This window comes from Urocitellus parryii, chromosome 9 (genome assembly GCF_045843805.1).
Source record: "Urocitellus parryii isolate mUroPar1 chromosome 9, mUroPar1.hap1, whole genome shotgun sequence".
NCBI classification, from domain to species: Eukaryota; Metazoa; Chordata; class Mammalia; order Rodentia; family Sciuridae; genus Urocitellus; species Urocitellus parryii.
Window position 1 is genome coordinate 19,826,402 of NC_135539.1, and position 27,765 is coordinate 19,854,166.

Below are 27,765 nucleotides of genomic sequence, written 5' to 3' on the forward strand. Positions count from 1 at the left end.
GGAATGAGACTGGGAAAGGAGGGGAGCCCAGGGGAGCCCAAGGGGATGTTCCCAAAATAAGGGGCAGGGGATGCCGCTCAGGTGGGCACCACAGTCACAGCCTGCTGTCCAAGATGCAGTCCAGGGAGCTCCCCTGGGTGCTGCAGCGAGATGCAGAGTCCCGGGCCCCGCCCAGGCCACCGAGTCGGGGTGGCACTGAGCCAGTCCTGCGGGAGCCACCTGAAACGGGCTGCCCCACACCAGCTTTGTCAGCCACCTAGAACTTTTTTTTTTTGAGACCAGGTCTCGCTGTGGTGGCAGTCGGGGCCCTGCCTCCCTCCCGGCCAGGCTCCCTCCAGAGCAGCCGACTCGCGGCCACCGTTTCTGATCTACTGAGAACCACACAGGAGAGCACTCGAGGTCATCAGGGCCAGTCCCTGGTCACAAGGACAGAGGATGAGTGCCTGGGGGAGGGTCTCACGGTTGACATCCACACCGCCCCCGGGAGACCCCACCATCAGCGGCTCTTCCACCAGCGCTGCACTTGCATGGACCACCTCGTGGGGGATGCGACCTGGGTCCTGGGTCTCAGCCTCACTCCAAAGGCAGCCGTGTGCCGGGCAGCGTCTGCTGTCACTCCCAGGACCAGGCCAGGCGCTCCACCCTGTGGGTGACGGAGACCACCGCACGCACACACAGGTCTCCACGGCTCCCCGACACGCAGGCACACGCACGTGTGGCCTCCCACGTTCTCAGCGCAGACACAGGCAGGACCCGGCGCACCCCAACCTCATCAGCCTCCAGCCCCTGGGGCCTCAAAGTCAAGGGCGCCACAGACCACGCGGCCTTTATTCGGTTACAGAGGGTGGGGCTGGACCAGGGGGTTCATTCTCAGGCTACGTCAGAAGGTGCAGGGTATTGGGGGGGACACAGGCTGGCCCCCAAAGTGACAATAAGTTAGGGGGGATTCTCAGGCTGTTGTCCAGCTGGAGCCAGGGCAGGGTACCAAGTGGAGCCCCCAGAGCCACTTCTAGCTGCCCAGCTCAGCTGGCCCCGCAAGGCTGGATCCAGGACAGACGTGACCCCGGCTGAAACACACAGGGCGGGGGAGGCGGAGGGGCCGTGGGTCAGGGGTCGGGGCCAGCAGCAGGGTCAACAGCAGAAAGGACAGGCCTGAGGTGCTGGGTGGTCAAGAGGGTCCTGGAGGGAGGGTCACCGGCCCAGGACAGTGCTGAAGACGAGGGCCACTCACCAGGCCGTCAGTGAAGCTCCTGCAGGTTCTCATAGTCCGGAAGCCCCTCTTCCTCTTCATCCCCCACTTCCTGGGAGCTCAGGGGAGCTGGGAAGGGACGGGACAGGACGGGAGGTTGGTGTCCAGCCTGAAAGCCACCCCTGCTCCCGCCCCTGCCCCCATACACACCAGGCTCGGCTGGAGCCTCAGACTCCAGCTCCTGGGACACGTTCACGTACTCCCGGCTCCCATCTGTGGGGACAGGTCAGAAGGAGGGATGGTCAGGCCAGGGGGGGCCAGGTCACACTGAGGGAGTGGGGGCAGGGCAGAAGGAGCCCCAGACAGACAGGGAGGGGGCAGTGGGCGGCCATGGGTGGGCTCCACGGATGGAGGGGGACAGGGTGGGCGACTAGAGCCCGGTCACTCACCCAGAGACGCCTCTGCGCTCTCGCCGCTCTCAGGAACGTTCACGTAATCTTCCACTGTGGGAAGCCACCGAGGCCCACCCGCCCCCACCACTGTCATTAGACACCTTCAGTCACCGATTCCCGGAGCCCCCCAATTCAGATGTCCAGGGCCTCAGGGACACCCCGAGGCTCCCATGACAACCCACCCCCAGTCAGCTGCACAGGGACGCAGGGAGTGTTCTGAAGACCCGTCACTCATCCCCCACGCTCGCTGTCTGATTCTCTCATGTTTCTCCATGAGGACGTGGACAAGGTGACCTTGCAGACAGACTGCCCAGGTTCAAACCTTGATCCAGCACTAAGGAACTGCTGTGTGACCTCAGATAAGTTATCTCACCTCTCTGTGCCTATCTCCTCGACTGTGAAACAGGATCAGGAAGGGACTTGCCTCACAGAGTTGTAGGGATTAAAGCAGAGGTAATAGGACGAGGCCTGTCCTGCAGTAAGCCCTGCCTAATGGCTGCTAATCCGTTCACCCCGAGTCCAGCTACCCAGGAGGCCGAGGCAAGAGGATCGCTTGAACCCAGGGATTCAAGGCCAGCCTGGACACCATAGGGAGGTTTTCTCAAAATAAGTAAAAACAAATAAATAAACCCTGCCCTGGTACTGAGGGGGCTGGAGGGGAAGGGACGGACACTAGAGCACCTGGCCATTATACACATACGACTCTTCGTAGGGCACAGAGTAGGCCTTCAGTAAGTGATAGTCCTTCTATCGTCCCAGCCTGCCTCATTAACTCGTCCATCCTGATGTGAGCCCAGCAGACATGCCCGATAAGTGAACGAACGAAGGAGTGAGTGAGTGAATAAATGAGAGCATTCGGACAGACGGTCTGGAGCCCAGAAGAGAGGTGGCACAGGGGAAATCTGAACAGCAAGTTGGAGCCAGGCATGGCAGTGACAGCCCAGTTCCAGTACATATAGACTGAGCATCCCTAATCCAAAAACCCAATATCTAAAAAAGCTCCCAAATCCAAAATCTTTTGGGTGCCAACATAATACCACAAGTGGAAAACTGCACACCGTGAAACTTAGTTTTTTGTTCAGTTATTTTAAATATTGTATCAAATTACCTTCAGGCTATGGATACAAAGTATATGTTAAAACATAAATGAATTTCATGCTTAGACTTGGGTCCCATCCCCAAGATACCTCCTTAGGTATATGCAAATATTTTCAAACCCAAAACATTCTGGTCCCAAGTGTTTCTGATAAGGGATACTCAACTAGTCCAGAGAGGGGATGGGAACAGAAAGCCCTGCAATGAGACCAGGAGAGGGGAAAGGTGGTTCAAAAGAAACCGAGACGATGCAGGAAACAGAAGAAAATCTCCAGAAAAAGAAAAAAAAAAGACCACCTCTAGTTAATATTCTTAGAGATTTGCAAGATGCTATGGCCTCTATTAGTGCTTGCTAATATGGGTGAGGCCCCGGATTCAATCCCCAGTACAAGAAAAAAGAAAAAGAAACAAGAACAGGAAGCTATACAAAAAGAACACTCAGAGTCCAGGAAAGACCTTTGGATGGGAGAAAGGAAGTTGCAGTAGAAGGATTGAAGAAGAGAGTCAGGAAATCTCTCAGACAATGATTGCACAGGAAAAAGACAAAGGGGAGATAAAAGGTAAAAAAAAAAAAAGAAAGTCAAATCGGAACAGGAAGTCCAACATATGAATGAGAGAACAGAAGGGGAGCCATCATTAAAGAAATAGGAGAGGGAAGAGAAGAAGGTCAGGTGGCACATGGGGCAAAGGAGGTACACAGAAATACTGAACTCACTGGAGAAGGTGCTGTCACGGAGGCCAGGGTCACTGGGCACAGGAGCTGAGGGGACAGCAGTGCTAGTGGCTGGGGTGCTGTCAGGAAGCACCACCCTGCAAGGAGAGAGCGAGGAAGGTGAGCGAGGACGCCTGGGCTCACTCGGCCCCCACCTCCCGCCTGGCCACTCACAGGTAGCCCGGGTTGTGATAGTCATCCTCCTCATCATCTTCATCTGCGTCCTCACAGGCTGGCTCTGGGGACAATGACACAGGGGTCAGCATGACCTGGGACAGATGCCAGCTGCCCCACCTAGCCCGGGGACGCGAGATCCCAGACGCACCCTGGTTCTCGTAGCTCGCCGTACTGTTAGCTTCAGAGAGAACAAGATGGACATGGGGTCAGCTCAGGCTGGGTCCGCCTTCTGCCCAGCTGCAGAGCCCCCCGCCCCTCAGCCCCTCTTTGCCCTTACCACCATCTGAATCCTGTTGGGAGGGTGGCATCCGGTGGGAACCCACAGGGGGCTGCGGGGATCTCCTGGGAGTCAAAGGTCAGGGGTCATGCCTGGGAGAGGCTCGGGAGGCGAGATGGGTTGCAACAGGAAAAGAGGCCCCAGTGCGAGAAAGGGAGGGGGCAGGAGGTGGGATCTGGAGAGGGGAGAGCCGTCGAGGGGTACTCACGGGATGGGGAGCAAGTCTGGCTGGCTGGGAGGTGGGTAGGAGATAACAGGAGGGTAGGAGGTGGCAGGTGGCCAGGGAACTGGTGTGTCTGAGGACAGAACCGAGTTGGAAGGAAGGACTCCAGACATCAGGCCCCAGGCCTTGAGTCAGCTCCTGAAGCCCCTGCACCTGGGGGCCGTCCCCTGCCCTCCCATCACAGCTCAGGACAAAACCATGTGGGCAGCCCCAGGTGGGCTCGCGGGCCAGGGGACCCCCTCCCCGGCACTAGAAGGCGGGACCCTCGGTACTCACAGGGAGGTTTGATCAGGATGCTCGTGGGGTTTGAACTGGGAGGAGAGACACAGCTGGGTGAGTGGCCGAGAGAGGCCCGAGAGGCCGGCCCCAGCCCAGGGCAGGGGAAAGGAGGGCGGCGCCACTCACCTGTCTGCGGGAGCGCTGTCGTAGGAGTCTGGGGGAGACAGGCCAGGTGAGACGGGGCAGGGGTGCAGAGGGACAGGTGCCGGGGCCCAGGGGCCCTGAGTCCCAGGGAGCAGCTGAGGTGGGGACGGTGAAGAGGGCCGGGGCTTGGGGCCTGGGTCAGGGCCTCCCTTGGGGTCCCCGCCAGCTCCCCACTCACCGGGCGGCTCGTGGCAACGCACGCACAGGGCTATCAGCAGCATGGCCAGGAGGGGCAGCAGCAGGAGGCCCAGCGGGTAGGGGGTCAGGCCGGCCACCTCCATCTGCAGGAGGGCGCCTGCACCGGGCCGGCTGCCCCACAGGCCCCTCTCGGCTCAGCTGCAGCGGTGAGTAGGGACCAAGAGGGCCCCCCACGGGGGGTCCTGGTGAGCAGCTGTGTCCTCCCGGGGGCTCCGGGACCACCTCCCCTTGCTGGACTGAGTGGGGCTGGGTGCCGGCTCTGACCCTGGTCCTGGGTGGACCAGGGCCCGGGCTGGGGTTTGGGGCACCAGTCGCCCTGTGTGGTCCCTGTGCCCAGGGCGTCCCTGCCCCTCAGCTCGGCGCCTGCCTCTCCTCCACACCCGCTGGCCCGCCACCCGCAGCAGGAAGCTGTGGTGAGCACCGGGTGAGGGCAGGAAGTCATCAGCCTCCTCAGCCAGCTGCACCCGCCCCCCGCCACCCCCACCCAGCTGTGGGGAGGGGGAAGAGGCCTGGGGAGCCACGGGGCTCTCAGGAGGGGCTGCTGGCCGCAGGCAGGGGCGAGGCTCTGGTGGGAAGGGGCGCACTGGCCAGCCCCAGGGCCCTCTGCGGCCTCCCATTTGAGGGGGAGGCAGCCCCAGGGAGGCTCTGAGAGCAGGGAGACTAGGGGCAGAGGGCAGCGTCCACCCCACCGCCCCCAGGCCTGCCTGCCGGGAGGAGGGGGCTCCCGAGCAGCAGAGGCCTGACTCACAGTCACACTGAACCAGCTCAGAGCAGTGCTCCCTCGGGGTCACCCAGCCCAGAAGACAGGGACTCCCCACAGGAGTGACCGTGCGGTTCCCAGGAGCCCTGAGGCTGGAGATGGGGCACCCCCACAGCCAGAGGTCGGAGGCCACTACACCCAGAGAGACACTCCGGCAGGCACGTGCGGTCTGGCTACAAATTTTATTCCCATTACAAATAGCACCAAGCCCCGGGGCCACCGGGCAGAGGGGATGTCCCCTCCCAGACCCCACCCTCCTCTGCGATGCCCATGTAGTGTCAGGGAGCGGGACACAGCCCGGGGTCTCCTCCTGAAATGGGCCAGGTCAAGGGTCTGGGACCAGGGCACCCGGTGGGGTGGCCCAGGGCCAGCTGCAGCAGATCTGCAGACAGACGAGTGACAAAGTGACGCAGCTTCAGATGAGCACGCTGGACACCGGGACCCGGGTGGAGCGGCCTCGCTGGGGAACCACGATGCGGTCGTCCGTGGACCCCGCCTCGGGCAGGAGCCCTGTGGGGAGGGGTCAGAGCCAGGGCTGGATGGACAGGCAGAGCCAGTGGGGGGACAGACGGGCATGGGACACAGAAGGAGCAGCAGCAGGAACTCCCAGACACAGACAGGGATCAGCGTACGGGACAGACAGACCCAGACCTGAAGGGGGGAGAGCGGAGGACCGGGAGGTGCCGGGCACACAGGCCTGGACAGACAGACACACGGTACTGTGACGGTGGCCAACAGCAGGCCACACTGACCCTGCGCATGCAGCTGGGCCCGCCGGCGGTCACCCTCGATGAAGATGGCGGTGCCCAGGAAAGCCGCACCACCCAGCGCCCCCACAAAGGCACAGAGCATGAGGGACAGCTGCAGGGCCCGGAACTCGGACAGGAAGGAGGGCGGCCAGCTCCGACGGAGGCGGTCAGAGATCTGCAAGGAGGAGAGGGAGTCGGAGGGAGCCAGGCAGGGGCCGGGGCTGGGGACCCCTGGACATCAGGGAAAAGGAACATGGAGCCCGAGGAAGGGAAGGAGGTTGGACCCCGGGCGAGCCCAGAGCTCCCGGCATTGGAGGGGAGGTAGGAGACACCAGGCAGAGGTGCCTAACAGGGACGAGTGCCCCCCCCAGGCTCAGGCCACCAGCTAGTGCTGCAAGTGAGGGCCCGTCCCCCACCCCGTTCCAGCCCAGGGGCTCACCAGGCCAATGAGGTAGGGGCTCCCCGCGTCGCCCAGCAGGTGGGACAGCACAATCTGGAATGCCTCGGCAGTGGAGCGGCGAGTGGGAATCACCACGTACTGGGGGAGGAGTGGGACTCAGGGGGGCTCGGGGCAAGAGGCAGGGGCCAGGCCAGGGCCAAGGCTCAGTCTGGGCCCAAGGTCAAGACCAGGCCAGGACTACAGGCACCCCGGGGCTGCATCCACAAGTTAATGGGGGTTGGGTTTTAAAGGAGGAAAGGCCCCGATTCAGAGCCAGCGATGTCCCCTGATGCCAATCCCTGCTCCCATCAGCCTCTAGGCTCACCCTGGAGCTGCCAGCTACTCACCAGCAGAATGTCAGCCACAATGGCCCAGTTCATAGACAGCAGGGTCTCTCCAATAAAGATGAAAATCTGAGGGGTGGGGGTCTCACTATAAGAAGGGTCTACTACATACCAGGCTCATCCACTAACCCCTTCTCACCACACCTCTGTGAGGCAGGTCCCATGTTACAGATTAAAAAACTGAGCACAGAGAGGTTAAGCTACTTCCTCAATGTCACACAGATGGGAAAGACCAGAGATGGGATTCGAAACCAGGCATTCCACTTTCAGTAGGCTCTGAACCACTCTGCTGGCTGACCCCAGTTCCTCCACCCTGAACCCAGAACGTCCCCTTGACCCCTGCTAGCTACTTACGTAGGTGGCCACGATGCTACCACGGGCACAGGCGAGGGACAGGAAGAGGAAGGGTGCAGAGCCCAGGAGGCCAGCGGCGCAGACCAGCGGGTCTGCCCGAGGATTGGAGCGGCGGAGGCGGCGGCTGATCTCCACGCCCAGGCCCACACCCAGGACCCCGGTCAAGCAGGTGATGAGCCCGAAGATGAGACTAGGGGGTGGGGGTGGGGCGTGGGGGACTAGACCCTCAGCCTGCAAGGGCCCCGCCGGGTCCCCCTGGCCTGGGGGGGAAGATGGTTCATCCCAGCCACCCTCGCACCCAGGTCTATTCAGGAAAAGCACCCACGGTCCACGGACCCCCGAGAGGAGATGCTATCCCGCCACGTGTCCCAGACCCAGAGACTGAGACTCTGGCACAGAGCCGGGCTTCAGCCTCCTGCCCGATCCCGAATCCCAGGCTCCCCACCCCTGCCACCTACAGGCCCCCTGCCCACCCCATCTGGGTACCTGTCAGAGGAAGAGCAGGAGTCTCCAGGGAGGCAGGGGGGAGTCTCCCCCAGGACCACACGGGAACGCAGCAGGAACGCGGGCGCCCAGAGCGCCAGGGAGCCCGTGACAAAGGCCACAGCAGTGAAGCCCAGGGAGGACAGGGTGAAACTGGGACTGCGGACAGGGGGCGGGGAGGGAGGGGTCAGGTCCTGCGGTGGTCCAGGTAGGAAGGACACCCTTCTCCCTCCCAGCTTAATTTTTGAAGTCGGGACCCTGGGAGTGGAGGCTAGCCCACTGGTCCCGGGCCTGCTATTCAGGACGCTGACACAAGGGGGCAGTAGCCACAGGACTGTCCTAGTCACTCCTGGGCAGCTGGCAGACAACCAAGTCCCGGCCCGCTTCAGCCTCCATAGATGCCGGGGCCTCAGATGCTGGACTGGGAAGGGGTTGAACTCACTTTCTTGCCAGAGCCCTCAGATCTGCCCACCACGAGGTGGGGTTCAGGGGTGGCGAATCTGAGTGACGCTCCACAGCGCCCCGTGGCGGCTCCCGTACTACCAGGAACAGCAGCAGGACAGCCACCACTCCTAGACCTGGTGTCACCTGGGGAAACGGCAGGATTCAGGAAAGGGCACAGGGCAGGACACACTCAATCTCTAGGCTGGGGGAGAGTGACAGTGGAGACCCCTCGGGTGTCGGCTCAAGGAAGCCAAGCCCCCATTTGAGAAGTGGGGGGTGTCACTGGGGGCCACCCTATTTCTGCAAGGCTAACTTTGCTTCCTTTGATAACAGAACCCTAGTTTTCTTTTGAGAAAGCACCCCCCTCACACACTGCTGTCAATCTACGTGGTTCAAACAGCATCTCAGACTTGGCCAAAATCAGCACCGCTAACCCCCAGTGCTGGTGGCTGATTTCATGGGAGGCCTGGGAACCGCATATCATCACCACCAGGATTATTGCCCAAGGATCCAACATGCCCAAGTTGCTCAGGTGAAAGAGAATCATTTAGAGTTTCACACACCCGAAGCTAGCATCAAGGACAGGAAGCTAAACAGAGAACGATAAACAGAGAACGATCTCCTTCCTTTGACAGCGTGGGAGCCCTGGATCCAGCTTTACCTGATGCTCATCCTGGGGCTTTCCACTATAAAAGCAAACGCAGCCACTTTCCGGGGCCTACAGTTTTACGTGGGCTCCGATACCCACAAGCACAGGCTTCCTGGTGAGGGCACCAGGTTTCCTGCCGGCTCAGAGAGTGGGCACTGCCACGGAAGGAGGCGTCTGAAGGGCAGAAAGGGGGCCCAGTGAGAATGTCCCTGACCTCCCTCCAGTACATGACCGAACTCACCCTCAGAGCCCAGTGCCAGTCCCCAGCCACATCCTTCACTTTGGAGCCTGCGATATAACCCAGACCACTAGGGGAAAGGGGGAAAAAGGGACAGCCGGTCAGCCGGGCCCCGCACCTAGGCCCTCTGCCCCTCACCAGGCCCAAGGCCAGCTCACCTGCCCACTGGGATGGCAAAGTAGAACACGCTGAGCATGCGACTCCGCTGGTCGGCCACGAACAGGTCGGCGATGAGAGTGGGTGCGATGGTGGAGTAACTGGCCTCCCCGACCCCCACCAGGCCCCGGGTCAGGAGGAGCAGCCAGAAACGCTGGGGAAGAACAGGGGAGGTGGCAGCCCACCCTGGAGTCAGCCTCCCAGGCCACCTCCCCAGCCAGTGCTGGAGAAACCTGGGCTTTAGAATCAGACAGACCTGGCTGGAATCCTGGTCAACCACTTACTAGCTGGGACTTTGAGAAAGTAACTTAACCTCTCTGAGCCTCAGTTTCCTCATCTGCAAAAGGGGAATAACAATAACTTGTTCACACAGCTACTGCGAGGCCTGCACAGTAAAGGTCTACTCCTTCCCTCGCACACAGTAGGTGCCAAACAAACCTTAGTGGCTACCACGCCCCTCCCACCAAGACAAAGGTGAATAAGGACCTTAGGTGTCTGCCAACACCTGAAGCTAAGGACAAGGTACAATCAACCAAGGAGAGTACACCTGGGGCCTGGGGCTGAGGACAGAGGCCAGGGCACAGTGACAGCAGATGGAGGAGATTCCAGGGGAGCCCAGAAGCCACAGCCAGGGAGGTGTGAGGGAAATCAGAACATGCATCGAGAAGTCAGAAGGGAGCTTCCAGAAGGACAAAGTGGGCTGGGGGTGCCGGGGCTCCCAGGAGATCAAACAGGAGCAGATCTAGGAAGTGGGAGCCCCATTTGGCAACTGGGAGGTCACTGTTGACTTTGGCAAGAGCAGGTTCCATGGAGTGGTGGGGGCAGAAGTCAGCTGGCAGCACTTGAGGGTGAGTGGGGACTGAGGGAGTTGGGCAAAGAGTGAGAGCCGCTCCCTGGCTGTCCCCTCGCCCACGCTGGCCCTGAACTCAAGGGCCCTCTCAGGAAATCGGACCAGGAAGGGGAAGGGTTTTTTCCAAGGCAGAGAAACATGAGCATTTAGGTGTGGAGGGGAGGAGCAAATGACCAGGGGAACGGGGTGACAAACAGAAGAAGGTTCTGAAAGAAAGGGGAAGCGGACGGGTGGAGATGAACTCAGGCAAGGAGAGGGCAGAAGGTGGCAGGGACCACTGCGCCCGGGCTGAAATGACTCCAAGGAGCAGCGGCAAACTGATGGGGGTGTGGGGAGTGGCCAGAAGCAGGAACCAGCTCGGGGCCTCACCTCTCTGGGGATGAAGGATGACCCCAGTGTCACCAGGGACCAGAAGGCAATGCCCCCGCACATGAGATACTTCCGATTGTACCTGTCACCCAGGTAGCCAAACACAGGTGCCAACACCATGTAACTGGAGATGAACACTGGGAGGAAGGAGAGAGTCACAGCCTAGCCCTAGCTCCCGGGCCCCCCAACTCCCACTCCAGCTCAGGGATTCAAGATGCAGGAAACACTAAGCAAGAGACAGCCTCCCCCTCCTCCTCACGGACTCGCCACCATCCCCTCGACCCAGTCCTGTAACCCATCAGTGCCGGACTGTCCCCATCTTCAACATCTTTCCCAAACTCCCACTTAGAATGGATGGTCCTGGCGCCATACCAGTCCCTCCTACCCAGCCTAAACCAAAACTCAAGCTCAGCTCAGTGGCCCATGATGCCCCGAGCTAGCCCGTCCACCTGGTCAACCTCACAGTCACCCGCTTTCCCTTCCCCTCTGCATCCAATAGCCCAATTGCCAAGGTCAATATCATCTTAAGGGTTTGGGCCCCTTCTGGCCCCTTCTATCTGGAACATATTCTCCTCTCCCCTGAGCTCACAGAGCTTGGCTCCTTTAGATTCCAGACTAGATACCTTTCCAAATCACCACATAGCCAGTCCCTGCCTACCACACTTATTTTATTTCACATAATACTTCATCCTTATGGAGAATGATCTCATTTTAATTGAAAGTTTTACTGAAAACCGCCTCCCGCCCTGCACAGATTGCCAGTTCCATCCAACGTAACTCTCCGGGGGTTTACAACACTGACCTATGATCACATGCCTGTTTCTCCAGACTTTCATACCTTAAGTTCCTCATTGGTCTGGAGTAGAAAAAAGAACACTGCGAGAATTAAAATCCCTACTCTGTCTGGAACTTGACCCTGGGCAAAACTCATCTCCAAGCCTCAGTTTCTTATAAAAGATGCCGGTGGGTGACATTACCTACTTCCTATGCAAAACAGGGATAATAACAGGAATAGCCAATTCCTCCCCCAGAAGAAAGATTTGAAGATACTGACTGATGTCTTGGTAAAGTCCTATAGATGTATCATCACTTCCTCCAGCAGTTGGCACATAGTAGGTACTCAGAAACATTTGAGGAATGAAGGAGGGAAGGAAGGAAAAGAAGACTTTGGGCCTGGCTTTACCTTCCCTGCACCCCAAAGATCTGAACAAGGAAAATTCACCTTTTCCCATTCCAGACACCTTCTCCTGCCATTATCTATCAAGTGCCTCCCACGTTCCAAACACTGCACCAGGCACTTCTCGGGCATAAATTCATTTAATTCTCAAGTTGGTCCTAAGAGACGATCTGTTCTTACTAGTTCTATCTTACAGACAAAGAGAAGGAGCCTTAGAGACGCTGGGCACCTTACCTATCACCACACAGTAAGCAGAAGAGCAGAGATTTACTCCGAATGGACTCCCCCTTTAAATGTGATGCCCTAGCTTAACCGGTCAGTCCCGAGCAAAATCAAAGTCATTACCTCCCTTATCAATGAGGCCCCTAGAAATAACTGCTGCTGTGTGTGGCCAAGAGTGGCCTCCACTCACCGGTCTGGATGAGGCCAGAGCTACTGTCTCCGATGTCGAAGAACTGCTCGATGTCTGGGAGGACGCCTGGAAGGAGAGCGCTTGGGATGAGCCGGGGAGGCGGCCCCATCCTGGGCACCCCGCTCCCTCCCCGGCAGAAGTGAACCTACCGGCCACGGTGAAGCGGTCCATGTAGTTCAGGAGGTTGATGTAGCACAGCACGGCCACTATGAGGGCGGAGCGCGCCGGGGACAAGCCGGTGATGCGCTGCAACCCCTCGCGATCCGGGATCTCGGGCTCCCCGGACTTGGCGTTCCCCATAGACCCCGGCAACCCCGGGGTGCCCGGCACCGGCCCGTCCTCTGGGTCATCCGCCTGGCTGAGGAAGGGCGTGGTGTCGGAGCCGGCCATGGTCCCGGGGGGCGCGCGCCCGTCCGCGCTCCGGTCCCACCGACGATCCACCTGCGAGAGGAGGAGGCTGGAGAAAGGAGGTCGGGGAGAACCCTGGGGATCCTAGCGCGCCCTGAGTCTGGTAAGGAGCTCGCCCCAAGCATCAGCATGGCTGGGGAGGACCCCGGGCCCTGTCATGCTCTCCCCGAAGACCACCGCGCACAGGGGACACAAGGAATTCAGGTGACGCTGGGGACAGGATAGGGTTAAGGCGGGCCTGGCCCCGCTCCCAGGTTGAGGCCCCCCTCACCCCGGGCAGGGGCGCAGCACGGTCGCTGTCGCTCAACCCCAGCGCTGCACCACGGCGGCGGCCATGTTGCCCGGGAGCCTGTCATGTGATGCGGGGGCCGGCGGCGGAGCCTCAGGGTGCAAGCCCTCGGCACGTGACCCGCCCGGACTACGGAAGCCTCAAAGGAGCCGCCAGCCTCCCGCATCACGTGACTGGCGGCCTGGGTCTCCCGGGTCATCGGGAACCCGGTCCTAGCCGGCCACCCCCGGGGCTCCGCGGCCGGCGCCATGGCAACCCCGCGCCTGGGCCTGCCGGGACCGCCCACCTGAAGGTTGTCCCCGTGACTTGGCCGATCTCAGTGGCTTTATCTGGAACGCCCACTTGGCAGGCTTCTTGCTAATCAGGAGAGAGAATGGGATCGCAAGGGATTCGGAGACAGTAAATCTCTGCAGCCACGCCGGGCGCTCCCAGCAGTCAGCTTCCTCCTCCCGGCGCGTGGCCGGCGGCGTCGTTCGTCTCAGTGAATGCTGAGTGAAGTTGAGCCGCCTTCTGTCTCGTTCGGGTTCCCCAGTCCTGAGCTTCCACTGCGGACACTGACATGTCCATTGAGAGAAGCGTCCTCCGCCGCCCAGGCCGCAGTGGGGTCGGAGCTCTTGCGCCCTCTGGTGGCCTCGTGTAGTGCAGGCAGGCGCTCTGAGCGTAAGGACACTGCCACCTGCAGGACTCAGCCTCAGGACGCCAGGACATTGCCACCTGCAGGAGCCCAGCCCCAGGACGCCTTTGAGTAGTTCTTTAGTGGCCCGGCATGACCTCCAAGCTACATCATTTTTTTGAAAGGGGGGGGCCGTGGGGGCACCAGGGATTGAACTCAGGGGCACTCCACCCCTGAGCCCCATCGCCCCCCAGCACTATTCTGTATTTTATTTAGAGACAGGGTCTCACGGAGTTGGTTAGCGCCTCCCTTTTGCTGAGGCTGGCTTTGAACTAGAGATCCTCCTGCCTCAGTCTCCTGAGCCGCTGAGATAACGGGCTCCAAACTACATTTAGTAAACTCTATTGAAAAGTAAAATTATTATAGTTATTTGAAGATGCAACTTCAAGACCCCAGAAATCCAAGACAAATTCTGGAGTCTCATGGAGAAGTCCAGCACGTGGATGTCATAGACATAGACAGTAAAGGGTACTGGAGCTGGTCAGGGAGGTTGAGGGCTTCTCTGAAGCGGGCCTTGGGTTCACATGTGCAGGAACAATGTGCAAGTTCTTCCTTATCCTGGGTTTCACATTCTGTAGTTTCAGTAATCTGTGTTCAACTGCAGTCCAAAACACAGCTCGGTGCAGTAAGAATTATTTTTATTATGGGTACCGGGGATTGAACCCAGGGGTACTGTACCACTGAGTCACATCCCCATCCCGTTTTTTTTTTTTTTTTTTTTTTTTTTTTTTTTTTTGTGGTGTTGGGGATTGAACCCAGGGCCTTGTGCATACAAGGAAAGCACTCTACCCACTGAACTAATCCCCAGCCCCCCAGCCCTTTTTATTTTGAGACAGGGTCTCAGTAAGTTGCTGCAGCTGGCCTCAAACTTGCTATCCCCCTGCCTCAGCCTTCTGAGTTGCTGGGATTACAGATGTGTGCCACTGCGCCTAGCCAGTAAGAATTTTTTTTTTTTTTTTAAAGAGAGAGTGAGAGAGGAGAGAGAGGGAGAGAGAGAGAGAGAATTTTTAATATTTATTTTTTAGTTCTCGGCGGACACAACATCTTTGTTGGTATGTGGTGCTGAGGATCGAACCCGGGCCGCAAGCATGTCAGGCGAGCGCGCTACCGCTTGAGCCACATCCCCAGCCCCAGCCAGTAAGAATCTTTGAGACCACATTCATATAACCTTTATAGCGGTATATTGTTGTAACTGCTCTATTTGGTTATTAGTTGTTGATCTCTTATTGTGCCTAACTTGTAAACTAAAGTCTAACTGATAAATCATAGCTATGTATTTATAGGGAAAAACAGTGTGTACAGCATTAGGTACACATTGATGGGGGATTGTCTTGGAACATATACCCTGAAGATAAGGGGGGACTACTGTAAAGTAACTACCCCAGGTCAATGCTGTGGGGCTGGCAAGGTGCCTACGTGGAGAGTGAGCCCCAGGTCCCTTCCTCATTGTCCTCCCATGTGGCTCCCATTGTGAAGGTCCCCTCTTGTCCATAGAACTGCTCTACTCCTAGGCAGCAGGCAGGAAGTAAGCAAAGGGGAAGGACACGGACACGCGCTGCCTGCTAAAGCCACTTCCTGGAAGTAGCAGCACTCCTCTTCCACTTCCACCCGGCAGGCCTGAATTGGCCCTTGGTCACATCTAGCTTGATGACATACAGTACTGAATACTGCATCGCTCAGGGAATAATGACAAAAAAATCTGTACCTGTTTAGCACAGAGAGAATTTATTTCCCCTAATATTTGCACCCACTGTTGGTTGAATCTACAAGATGCAGTTTCACAGACCCAGAGAGCTGATGACTCTTTATTGAGGTTCTCTGTACTTCACTAAAAGCCATGAGTTCTGTTACTTTGGAAGGGAGAAGAATGGATGTGAGGGAATAAATAATGGATTCTGTCACAAGTATCTTAGTGGAGGGGTCACATGAGGACCAGAAAGATGGAAATCCTTAAGTATATACAAGTTTACTCCCATTTATTCTGTTGAGATTGAATACATAATTTTTATGTGCTCAAACTTACTAATGGATACAAAAATTCTGCAAAAAAAGATGGAGAGCTAGACTATACATGGATTATTTACATGCTATAAAATTCAAAGGAATGCTGCAGTCCAACAAAAACATTTTTAAGGAGTTGACATACTTTTGAAAAAATTATACCACATATCAGTGAAAGATTAATGGCTTTTTTTAGTAGACAAAACTGAGAAAAATGGCTCATTCTATGATAAAAAATAAAACTTGGTCTCACACACAAAGGTACATATCAAATAGTTTAAAGGTGATGTTTAATCTTTTCCAACCAGCAGAGCCTGGCATTAACTAGTGAGAACCAGTGCTGGACCGCTCAGAACAGTGGCCAGCCAGGGCACTGCCCAGGGTGTCCTAGCTGGACCAAGCCGAACTCTGCGGACTCAACGTGAAAGGAAAAGAAATGAGCTAACATAAGAAAACGAAAATATCTTAACTAATTTCAAATAAATCAAAAAGCAACAAACTTCAAAACAAAACAATGTGTCTACCTTAAAATTAAGAATGTCTATTCGGTGAAGGATCCCTAGGTTCACAAAGTGCCATTCTGAGTTATTTGCAATTACCCAGAAATATATGAGGAACTCCTCAGAGTAAACACACACAACACACAAAAAGGAAGTCCTGTGGGAAAGGAGCCATTCCTAGAGCAGCCAGCGGGGCCGAGGGGCAGGCGACAAGATCCCCCAAATTACTGGTGATCCAATGGGAATACATTAAACGCTGTGCCCCTTGGGCCCACCGGGCTGGCGAAAACCAGACAGTTGGGCAGTACCAAGTGCCGGGGAGGATGAGGAGGAAGGAAGCCTCCAGTGGAAGGCCAGAGAGATTAGCCTGTGTGACCCGTAACCCCATCCTGGGTGTGTATGCCAGAGAAGTTTCACACGAGCGCAGAAGGGACACCGAAAAGGATGTTGATCGTGGCCTGGAAAGTGGTGCCAGGAGGTGGTGGCACCCCGGTGTCCGCTACTTAAGGCAACGTGTGAGTGAAATGCGTCGATGCCCCTATGGGGTACCACGTGACAGATCTAGAATGAGCAGAGGCTCCAGCTCCACACATGCTGAGTGAAACCTATTGCACCACAATCTCACACAACAGTAAAAGCATATTCACTCCTGAACACCGTATCCTATAAGGACACAGTGATATTCAAAGATATAGAATAAACAAACAGGGTGCCGATGGGACAGGATGGTGGGAAGAAAGGCAGAAACGCCACAAAACCAGGATCCTTGCACGGGACTGTGATCCCAAAGTCCAAAACCAAATGGCTGTGTTCAGTTCTGCCTCAAGTGTGTGCACCAGGAAGTGTGTACCAGAAAGGGAGCTCTAAAGGGTCCTGGGGAGAGGAGATGCCGTGGCTGAGACCCTGGTACCTTTGTTCTTCGAGAGTGTTCCAGGGCTTAAGCTGCAGCCCAGACCCCACTCTGGAGAACGTGCCCCCAGCAAACTGCATTCCCAGCCCCCAAATGAGGATAAGGCCGCTGTTGGTCCTTGATGTGATCTAAGGCCCTGTGTCCCAGGCCTGGAAGCCCATAACCCAACCCTCATTTACTTCAAGTCACTCTTTGAATAAGAGCAACAGTTCATAGAACAGACATTTGGAGGAAGAGACAGGAGATGAAGGTGAGAGATGAGGGGGGAGACAGCTTCTCCATGTCCTGGGGACTGCACGATTCAGCAGGACCTGTCATGCAGCCACAGGCCCCCAGGGCAGCCACGACCACTACACAACTAACCAAGCAGCTAGGCTGGAGACCAGGGTCAACAGGAGATGGAGTCAAAGTTCATTCCTTGATAAGTTCTAACTCAGCTTCTGCTAACCCTGAGAGGGCAAAAAAGCTTTGTCCCCAAGTCCTGGAGGGGCCTCCAAACAGGGTTTCAGCCCCAGACCTCAATGAGGTCCCCAGATTCCATGCCCAGATCAGCCGGCAGCTCCTTGCCTGAAAGCTTTGTCCCATCGAAGAAGAAAGACAGCTTGTGTCCAGAGAGTCCCATGGCCTCCTCGTAGTGTGACATGAGGGTCCTGAGAGGAGAATCCTGGATGGAGAGGAAAACACAGATGTAAAGGAGGGGCCGGGAGACTGCGCGACGGTCAGCGAACCTGGCACAGGAGGACGAGCAGCCAAATCAGTGAGGGCAGAGCCCTGGAGGGGAAGGCGAGGGGACAAGCAGTCAGCACCGCCTGGTTCCCCTCTGGGCACTGGCACGAGTCCTCTGCTCCCTCTGGCCTCAGATTCCTCAAGAAGAGAGTGGGAGCCACAGAACCCAAGGGATAGGGTGTAAGCTCTGGGTTCGGCACGTCCTCCAGCCCTAGTCACCTCCCTTACAATAAGGAGGCAGACCACAAGGAAGCCCGGACTCTGAGGTGAGAAGGTCTGGCTGGGGCCTGGCTCTCCCACTTACTGGATGCGTGATGTTAGACAAGTGTCATGGGCTGGGGCACCTATATGATTTATGTCCTTAAACCATGATCCCAGCAACTTGGGAGGATCACAAGTTTGAGGCCAGCCTTAGCAACCTAGCAAGACCCTGTCTCAAAATAAACTTTTTTTTTTTTTTTTTTAATATGTCCTTACAAGGAAAACAGGGACATAGACACATCAGGAGACCACATGTGAGCACAGAGGCAGCTGCAGCCGGGAACTCTGGCCACCACCAGAGCCAGAAGGAGGCAAGGAAGGGCTCACCGCATCCAGCTGACCTCTGATTTCAGACTTCCAGTCTTCCCAAGTGTAAAAGAATGTTTCTATTGAGTTAAGCTACTGGGTTCTGGTACTGTAGTGCTCCATTCTTCAGGGGGAAGATGAGCCAAGACCCCCCATGGATGCTGAAAACCATGGATGGTACCAGACCCTATGCATACACTCTCATAAGGTTTCCTTATAAATCAGGCATAGGAAGAAATCAACAATGATAAAATTAGAACAATTTTAACAATATACTGTACATTGTAATACAAGTTATACGACTGTGGTCTGTCTCAAGATACCTTCTGTAGGGCCGGGGTTCTGGCTCAGGGGTGGAGCGCTTGCCTAGCACATGTGAGGCACTGGATTCGATCCTCAGCACCACATAAAAATAAATAAAGGCATCGTGTCCATCTACAACATATATATATATATATATATATATATATATATATATATATATATACACATACACACACACATATATATGCACCCAATCTGTATGTGTGTGTATGTATGTGTGTGTATGTATATATATGTATATACATACACACACACATACATATATACACACACATACATACACACACATACATACACCCACACATACATACATACACACACACATACATACATATATATATATATAAATATATAGTTGGGCGCAATGGCGCACGCCTAATACCAGTGGCTCAGGAGGTGAGGTAGGAGGATAAAGAGTTCAAACCAGCCTCAGCAAAAGCGAGGCATTAAATCAACTCATTGAGACCCAGTCTATAAATAAAATACAAAATAGGGCTGGGGATATACATATATATCTTCTGTTCATTTGCTCAGACACCTGTGCATAGTTTCTTTTTGAGTCTGATAACCCAGGCGTGTACCATTGTGCCCAACTATATATTTATATATGTGTGTATGTGTGTGTGTATATTTAGTTGTAGATGGACACAATGCCTTTATTTTATTTACTTATATCTTTTCACTTTATAAAGGATGCCCCTTACAGATTTTCTTTGGCATATCCAAATTGCCAGCATCACAACTCTTATTTGGGGGCCATTATTAAGTAAAATAAGGATTATTTGAACACAAGCGTTGTAATATCACAGCAGTAATTCTGATAGCCCAAGTAGCTACTAAGCAGCAGGTAGTGTATACAGTAGGGTTCAGTGGAGAAGGTCCATCCAGCAGGATAGAGTGGGATGACAAAGGACGGTGCATGATTTTATTTCACTATTCAGAACTGTACACAATCTAAAGCCCATGAATTGTTTATTTCTGGACATTTCCACTTAATATTTTCAGAGCACAGTTCCATGGGTAACTGAAACCTAAGAACGTAAACCCCAGATCAGCGGGGACTACCTGTATCTTGTAACAGCTGCCATAAGAACTGATACAGCAAGTTCCTCCACCCCCAGTTCTGAGTTTCTTATTTGTCAAGTGAAGTCCACAACAGGACTTTCCCAGGTAAGGCTTTCCAGGTCACACTGTAGTGATATAATACCTGAGCAGACAGCAATCATCCCCAGCACAGACGCTGGCACTTACAAGTGGTAGAGTATCTGCTTAATGCCCTCAGGGCCTGGGTTCCATCCCTCGGTACCACCAAAAAAAAGTGGCTTTAATTATTTTTCTGTTGTGTTGTTTTTTATTGGTCACTGTCCAAAGATCATTTCTGTTTTGACTGGAAGGAGTCAGGAGACTGAGGGGACATACAGACTAGAACAGAGGTTCCCAGCAAAGAGGGAGGGAAGTTGAACCTGGGCTTTCCCCACCTCCTAGGCCAGGCGTGTGCCCAATATGGAGGGTAGTGTCCTCAGTGAGTCAGGGTTAGGAGGAGTCCATTCCTGCCAACTGACAGAGAGACAGCAAAGGCAGGGGAGGGTGTGGACAGCCATTTCTTTCCCACTCACCTGAGACAACGAGATCTCCAGCATCTGGTGCTTCTCTTTCCCCTGCACCCTGAGACGGAGCTGCTGGGATGTCTCTGTGGCCTCTGAAGAACTTGCTAGCACCACACAGTCTGTGGGAGGCAGAATCAGGAAGCCAGGCCTAAGTGGGGGGTTGGAAGTGCAACCCGCTCTGGACCTGTCCCCATTCTCCCCTCCCATGGCAAAATTTCCTCAAGCCAGGTGTGGCGGTACGTGCATTAGATCCCAGCGCCCAGGAGGCTAGGGCAAGAGGATTGCAAGTAGGAGGCCAGCCTTAGCAACTCAGGGAGACCCTGTCTCAAAATTTAAAAAATAAAACTAAGAAGGGGGACACGAAGCCCAAAGAGCCCTTTCTGTGTTCACATTCCCCGCTCTACCCCCACCCTATCCTCACCGCCCCAAACACAAGGCTCTGGTCTCATGCAGCTTTCTGAGGACGCGGCTCAGTGGCAGAGCACCCAGGGCTCAACCCCTAGTAGTGCATAAAATAAAAAGCCTCCCTAAGGCCCCACCTCCTTCCACTCACCAATGATGTCAGCCACTCCAAGCTTTAGAGTCCTGGGGGTGGCCGTAGGGGACAGTTCTGTCTCTCCAAAGAGCAAAAGGATCCTGCTTGGGGACACCCTGAGACGGGTGGCCATGTGGTCCACCACACTCTGAAGGGGCTCCGACTAAGAAGGGGAAAAAGAAGCAAAGGAGCCCTTCCCACCTTCCAGTTCCCTGCCCCGCCCCCACCCTACGCCCACCGCCCCCACCACAAGTTTCTGGCCTGAGCTACTTGCTGAACTCCTCAGCCGTGAGTCTCACCATATTTACCTGGCAAGTACAGAACAAGGTCATGTCAGAAAGAGGTTCACGTGAGCAGCCCAAAGAAATGAAGCAGCCATGGCAGGGGAGAAAAAAGGGAACAGCGGGGATTACAACAGGGAAGGGCATGTCCCCTCAAAATGGCCATTTCAGCTGACTGTCACTGGGTAGAAGAGGGACAGTTGATTACACCTTCCTTTTTTTTTTAGTACTGGTGATTGAACCCAGGGGTGCGTAACCACTGAGCCACATCCCCAGACCCTTTTTATGTTTAATTTAGAGACAGGGTCTCACTGAGTTACTTAGCGCCTTGCTAAATTGCTGAGGCTGGCTTTGAACTCACAATCCTCCTGCCTCAGCCTTCCTAATTCTGGGATTATGGCATCACAGATGTTTGCCACCAAGCCCAACATACCTATTTTTAAAAGAAGCCAGAAATCTGGACTTTTCCCTGAAATTACCTGTAGTAACCCAAAGGTTGGCAACAAACTTTTTTTTTTCTTTTGTGGTACTGGGGACCAAACCCAGGGATTGCAGGTGCAAGGCAAGCACCCTACACTGACACTCCCACCCCTCACAGATCTTTAAACCCCACAGAGCAAAGAGAGCAGAGGCTGCGTTCTGACGGGGTCCTGGGCTGCCTGCTGCAGCCTGGCCTGGCTGCTCCGAGCCACGCCCGGGGGCACTCAGCGAGTGCTCGGTTCTGCCCTCATTCTTAGTGTTGAACTGGGGCCATCCCCACCCAACTATCTGCCTTTTCCAGGAAGCTGGAGGGGCTCAGGATGACCGAGTGACATCTGCTGTGCCCAGTGCAGAGAGAACAAGCACAGAGGAGCACAGAGCCCTGGGGAGGAAAAAGCAAGATGGACGAGGAGAAAACACTTTGTAGGAGAGATGACGCGGCAAGATCACTGTACTGTCATGTGTAACTAATTAAAACAAATAAAAAATAAAAAAAGAAGATATGAGGCTTCCGTGGAGCCTTGAGAAATGGGCAGGAAGTTCGCCAGAGGGAGAGTAAGGAAAAGCTACAGAGAGAGGATCCCAGACACGCAGGGGAGAGTAGAAGGCACCTCTGCAGAGCAGGATGGGAAGAGGAAGGCGCAGTCCCTGCTGCCAGAACCCGCCTGCAGGCATCATCTCCTCAAAGCAGCTCTTGGCCCTCAGGCACTTACCATTCTGATGGGCAATCTGATCAGGTCAGCCCGGCACCGGATTTTGAGTGGGAAGAGCCGGGGATTCTCCGGAAGCATGGGCCCCTCCACTATGACCACCTCGTCGTCTTGGCTCTGGCAGCCTTGGCCCTGGTGCTGCTTGGGGCTCAGAGAAGATCGGAGATCTTGGAGGCGCTTGTTCACTTCCCTGGGTGCAACAGGACTCTGGTCAGCTGAGGTCAGCCACCCTCCCAAACTGTCCTCCTTCACCCCATCCAGAGCCCCATGCCCCTGACACCTCAGTTTCTGGAGTGCCCGAGTATGCTTTCTGCTTTTTGTCCTTGGTGGAGGTGCGGGCAGAGGAGAGGTGTCCCGAACCCTGTAGAAAGAAGAGAGGGACAGGATGAGGCAAAGGAGAGACTCCAGCCCCCACTTCTCTTCCTGGGCTGTGGATCCCCAAGAACCTGAGGGGAGCTGGAGAATCAAAAGAAAGCACTTTCTAGTAACTTCTATTTTACTGGAAGACAGGGGTAGGTAAGGGACAGGAAACAAGACATCAATTTTATATTTACAAGACCCAAATATGAAAGGAAGAAAATGTCTCACTTGAAGATAAGTCACTTCCCAAGTTAATGTCCAATAATCTATAACAGATATAGGCATTGACTACTCTTCCTCTACTCGACAACTCTCACACAGGTATCACGACTTTCCCTCTTAACAGACGAGGACAGAGAAGCAGAGAAGACGGCAGACGGCACCTGGTAGAATGTGACCACACGCTCCCCCTGCATTACCCCACCTCAGACTCCACTTCCATGGCTGAAAGGCTCTGGGGGGCGTCTCCTCTTCAACCAGGAGGTTGATTCCCCACCTGGCTCTCAACACCCCTTCCATCCCTTCTCCTTTCCCTTTCAGGAGCCACCAAAGGTCCCGCCTGCCTCACTAACCTAACTCCCTTCCTGTCCCCAGGGCCCAAGAGCCCAGCCCCACTCACTCAAACACCTTCTTTTTCTTCTCTTCTTTCTCATCCTTACTCCTCAGCTTCTTCTTCCAGGGAGAGTCTGGACGTGGGGGATCCTCAGGGTGGGGACTGCTAGCATCTGCCACATCTGCCTCTGGGAGCAGAGGAGAAAGTGGAGAGGGTTGGCCAAGGGGGGGGTGGCTACCAAGAAGAAACAAGTCAAAGACTTTGAGAGAGGCCCAAGGGCTAGGGTGTGGCTCAGGGGGAGAGCACCTGCCTGGCATGTTCCAGGCCCTAACACCGTAACAAACTAAAAAGAAAGGAGACTGGAATCCCGTTAAGTCACCATTTTTAACTTATATTTCTAATAAAAAGAAAACAGATATTATTCTAAAATACATAAATTTTTTCCCATTTGCTCAATGCCAATAAATTTTAACATAAAACATCAAAATAAATGCTGTTGGGCTGGGGTGTAGCTCAGCAATAGAGTGCTTGCCTAGCGTACACAAGGCCCTGGGTTCTTTTCCCAGTACCACAAAATAAGTACTGCACAAATGAAACAATAATGAACTCTAGATCAGGAGTTCTCAACAAGGGGCAATTTTGCCTCCCAGGGGACATGTGACAATGTCTGGAGAAATTCTGCCGTCACAATGTGGACAGGAAGGGGGTTGTGATGTGGTAGTGAACAGAAGTCAGTTCCTATAGTTCACTGGACAGCCCTCCTACAAAAAGAACTTTGCAGTCCAAAATATCAGTAACGCTGAGGTTGAAAAATTCTGTCCTATCTAAACAAGGCAGCTGTCACAGGCATGAAATCTTGTATTTCTAACAAACTCCCAGGGGATGCCCAACTGTTGGGCCCACATTTTGAATAGCAAGGATGGAGGTACCTTCTGATAGTACTTCTCCTTTCCAGGTACTGTTCTAAACTATATACATTGCCAAGAAACAGCTCTCTATACATTCCCTTAAAATAATTCTCACCAAAATCATTTTAACATAGATCCAATATTATCCCCCTTTTCCTAATGAGAAAATTAAAGCATTAAGAGGTTAAATAACTTGCCCATGGTCACACAGTTATTGAGAGTTAGGGCTGGGATTTGAAGCCAAGCCAAATCAGTATTTGGTACCCCTTCATGGTACCAAAGTCTTGGTCAAGGTCTGCATTTACAGATGGGATCACTTCCTTATTAGACTTGATTCCTATTCACTGTCCTTGGGTGGTTTGCAAAAATCACACATGACTGGGGGAGGATAAATGCTATGCAACCCTGATAAGAGTCAAAGAACATCCTTCTGGCTCCAGGGTGTTCCCATGGACTTGGTGCAGTTGTAACAAGATATCACATATTCTAAACACTCCCCTTCCCCTGCCCCCACTAGGATCACAGAATCAGAATGTCTGGGGGTGCCACCCGAAAATCTATATTAATACACTCTTCTGTCTATTAAGAGTCAGGAAGGGGCTGGGGCTGAGTGGTAGAGCGCTCGCCTAGCATAAGTGAGGCCCTGGGTTCGATCCTCAGCACCACATAAAAATAAATGAACAAAATAAATATATATATATATATATTTTTTTTTTTTAAGAGAGAGTGAGAGAGGGGAGAGAGACAGAGAGAGAGAGAGAGAGAGAATTTTTTTAATATTTATTTTTTAGTTCTCGGCGGACACAACATCTTTGTTGGTATGTGGTGCTGAGGATCGAACCCGGGCCGCACGCATGCCAGGTGAGCTACTGCTTGAGCCACATCCCCAGCCCAATAAATATATTTTTAAAAAAGAGTCAGGAAGAGGGTGGTTGGACAGCACTTCTAAGTTGGTTCCAGTGCTTTCTAGTTAACAATCCAGCTCCTTCCAGGACTGGAGTCTTTTAATAGGTAGAATGTAGGAGAGTCCCCTCTCCCATGTCCTTTCCTTGGGTCTCAAAAGACAATTAGGGTTGGGAATGTGGCTCCCAGATGGAGTACAAGCACAGTCCCTAGGCTGGATTCCAAAACCACAGTAGAGAGAGATAACTGGATGTAAACCCCAGAAAGTCTCCTTGGGGAAGCCCATGCTCCCTTACCTTCCTCAGCCCCTTCAGGGCAGAGTTTCAGGAGGGACACATGATCTGGGATGAGGTGGAGGCTGCTTTGCACCTGTAAAGACAAAAAGGGGAGGATCAGTCCCAAGTTCTCCACCTCCCAAAAGGGAACATGAAGGATGATTCTTCTGGCACCCAATTCCTATGTCCTCCCTAAGGATGAGGATACTATGGCCCACTCTAGGCAACTCAGAGGAGTCCAGCTTCTCCAGAATCCCATTTTTCTTGTTTTCCAGTGCTGGGGTTTCAATCTAGGGCCACATGCATGCTAGGCAAGCATTCTACCACTGAGCCATATCCCTAGCTCCCCCAGGATCCAAAATTGTAGTACCAAGCCCCTTTCCCCAAGGCACTCTGAAGATGGAGCAATAGTTCTTTTAACCAGGTGTTTAGCTATTCCTCTACCCTAGACGACTAGTGAACCCCAGGCCTCTCGCTCAACCTACCACCTGGGGACCCTGGCCTCCTGGAGCGAGCCCCCCAGTCCTTCCGAATCCCTCCCTATGAACCCCAGCTCCCTGGCTTCCTTTGCAATGGACTCCAGTCTCAAAGTTCAACATGCCCCAAATCCCAGCTTCTCCCAGTCCCTCTGCCTCCCTATGCCCAAGACAACAGAGCCCCATATTTGCAACTTCCCCAATCTGCAGGTGCCCCAGGAGCCTCGCGTCTCTCCCTTCCGACACCGAGCCCCGGTTTCTGTTTAGCCCGGCAAGGCCACCCCCAGCCCCCAGTCCCCGCACACCCGAAACACAGCCCTCCTGCAGCCCCCCGCCCTTCAGCCCCCCGGCGATAGCCCTCCCGAGAACCTGGCTGCACCTTCCCGGAGTACACCGGAACCACCGGCGCCTCCCCCGGATCCAGCAGCAGCCGCCGCCGCCGCCGGATCAGAGTCCGCTGGGCTCCCGCAGGCCGCGCGTCGGCGCCTTCACTGTCACTGTCGCTGTCGCTGTCGGCCCGGGGTGCGGCCGGCACTGGGGGCTCCGGAGACGGGACCACAATCGGGGACGAGACCTCAGCTGGCTCCGCAGCACCGTGCGCAGTCGCGACCTCCACGAAATCCTCGTCGCTGTCGCTGACCAGGTCCACCAGCACTGTGTCCGGGGTGCGCCGAGCTGGAGACCGCTGGGCGCGAGGACGCCGGCCCCGACCGCCCCGGGCTCCCCGAGCCCCTCGGCCAACACCGCCGCCTCGGGGCCTTCGACCCCGTCTCCTCGCCGGTTCCGCCATGGCACACGCCCGCCTTCACTCTGGGCCGCCCCCCCTCCAGCAACTTACGCCTTTTACTGGGCGAACAGCCCGCTGGCCAGCATCCCTCTCCGCACGCACGCTCTGGGCCCGCCCCCTGCCACTTCATTGGTCAACTCACCCGTCCATCACGCACCCACCACTGAAAGAAAGGCGCCAAAGATTCCAATCCCCTCGGTGCAATCAGCGAAGGTTTCGATTGCGTCCGGCTCCCCCATTGGCCGGGCTTCTTCCCTTCAGACGAGCCTTTCCCCGGAGCCGCCACGGAAGAGACCCGTCTTCTCGGTGGCGGAGGCGCGGGGCATCCTGGGAATTGTAGTGCTCAGAGAGGCGGAAGAAGGAGCGGGAAACGCCTCGCGAGCTGCCAAGTTAGGCCGGAGATTTCGCGGGTATCCGGCCACGGCCCCCCCAGCCCACAGCCGACTGCTGCAGGCCTGAGGAATTCCACTCAGTGCCACATTCGCACACAGGTCCACCGTCCCTCATGTCGGACACCTTCAAACACACCCAAGAGCACACACTTGGCACCACGCGGCTCCTTCAAGGGCAGAGACAGATTAAAATAAGAGGCTTAATTCTCCCTGTTGAAAACGAAGGAAAAGACTTCTCCTCCTTCTCTCTCAAAATCTGTCCTTTCAAATACAGGTGCTCCTCGATTTATGATTTACCATTGCAATTAACATGCCCAACCCACAGAAGGTCGCGGCTCCGCACCACAGCGCACCTTGCAGCACTGGCTGTTCACCCGGGTGACGGGAGCTGCAGCCCCCTTCCCTGCCCAGCATCACGTGAGAAGATGGTGCTAGCCCGGGAACAGATCAAAATCCAACATTCAAAGGGCCGCGGATGCCGATCTTTATAATGCCTTTCACAACTCAGGGGTTCACAACTCAGAGCTGTGTTTTGTGGGTTTTTGTTGTTGTTGTTTTGGGGGGCGGGGGTTGCTGGGAACTGAATTTAGGACCTGCCAGTCAAGCACTCATCCCCAGCCCAGGGGATATGTGTTTTCCGAAATGCAAATGTTAAGGGGATTTCCCCCCCACACACACACCTCCCAGTTCCTAGGGGAAAATAAGAGCCTAACTTCTCTGGTCATCTTGCTCCAATATGCGAAACTACCAAAAAAGTTTGTTCCCTCTCCAGCAAACGTCTTAGCACAAGTTGCCTCCTTGCTTATCATGCATGATAAAGTTAAGATGAACCATGTTTCACTAAAGGTTTAATCAACTCCTTTTGAGGAGTTGTTCATCTTGAAAGCCTGATATCAGTTTTGAAATTTGACCTTAAATAGCAGTGGGGCT

General features: G+C 54.8%; 3 protein-coding genes across 6 annotated transcripts; all 3 read right to left on the reverse strand.

Annotated features, from left to right (window-relative positions):
• Positions 1 to 246: 246 nt before the first annotated feature.
• Positions 247 to 5,106, reverse strand: Lat (linker for activation of T cells). 3 transcript variants are annotated; one of them, XM_026392135.2, is made up of 12 exons: positions 4,727 to 4,929; positions 4,531 to 4,558; positions 4,402 to 4,436; positions 4,111 to 4,198; positions 3,903 to 3,967; positions 3,774 to 3,803; positions 3,623 to 3,686; positions 3,452 to 3,546; positions 1,639 to 1,692; positions 1,400 to 1,462; positions 1,232 to 1,318; positions 247 to 1,067 (listed from the first exon to the last, which is right to left on the reverse strand). In XM_026392135.2, the coding sequence occupies exons 1-11, from the start codon at positions 4,827 to 4,829 to the stop codon at positions 1,239 to 1,241; spliced, it is 705 nt and encodes a 234-aa protein (XP_026247920.1). In that variant the 5' UTR covers positions 4,830 to 4,929; the 3' UTR covers positions 247 to 1,067; positions 1,232 to 1,238. The 3 variants fall into 3 exon arrangements, with proteins under 3 accessions (XP_026247920.1, XP_026247922.2, XP_026247921.1); XM_026392137.2 differs by having other exon boundaries at positions 3,623 to 3,803; positions 4,727 to 5,106; XM_026392136.2 differs by lacking the exon at positions 3,774 to 3,803.
• Positions 5,107 to 5,674: 568 nt separating this feature from the next.
• Spns1 (SPNS lysolipid transporter 1, lysophospholipid) lies at positions 5,675 to 13,881 on the reverse strand. 2 transcript variants are annotated; one of them, XM_026392149.2, is made up of 13 exons: positions 13,154 to 13,881; positions 12,320 to 12,611; positions 12,171 to 12,236; positions 10,582 to 10,718; positions 9,365 to 9,516; positions 9,210 to 9,276; positions 8,318 to 8,463; positions 7,879 to 8,034; positions 7,393 to 7,582; positions 7,042 to 7,107; positions 6,695 to 6,793; positions 6,259 to 6,430; positions 5,675 to 6,016 (listed from the first exon to the last, which is right to left on the reverse strand). In XM_026392149.2, the coding sequence occupies exons 2-13, from the start codon at positions 12,558 to 12,560 to the stop codon at positions 5,922 to 5,924; spliced, it is 1,587 nt and encodes a 528-aa protein (XP_026247934.1). In that variant the 5' UTR covers positions 12,561 to 12,611; positions 13,154 to 13,881; the 3' UTR covers positions 5,675 to 5,921. The 2 variants fall into 2 exon arrangements, with proteins under 2 accessions (XP_026247934.1, XP_026247933.1); XM_026392148.2 differs by lacking the exon at positions 13,154 to 13,881 and adding an exon at positions 12,850 to 12,923.
• Positions 13,882 to 15,244: 1,363 nt separating this feature from the next.
• Nfatc2ip (nuclear factor of activated T cells 2 interacting protein) lies at positions 15,245 to 26,481 on the reverse strand. Its single transcript, XM_026392140.2, has 8 exons — positions 26,036 to 26,481; positions 25,202 to 25,274; positions 23,161 to 23,281; positions 22,462 to 22,542; positions 22,185 to 22,371; positions 20,729 to 20,873; positions 20,185 to 20,294; positions 15,245 to 17,615 (listed from the first exon to the last, which is right to left on the reverse strand). The coding sequence occupies exons 1-8, from the start codon at positions 26,444 to 26,446 to the stop codon at positions 17,457 to 17,459; spliced, it is 1,287 nt and encodes a 428-aa protein (XP_026247925.2). The 5' UTR covers positions 26,447 to 26,481; the 3' UTR covers positions 15,245 to 17,456.
• Between the last annotated feature and the right edge of the window lie 1,284 nt (positions 26,482 to 27,765).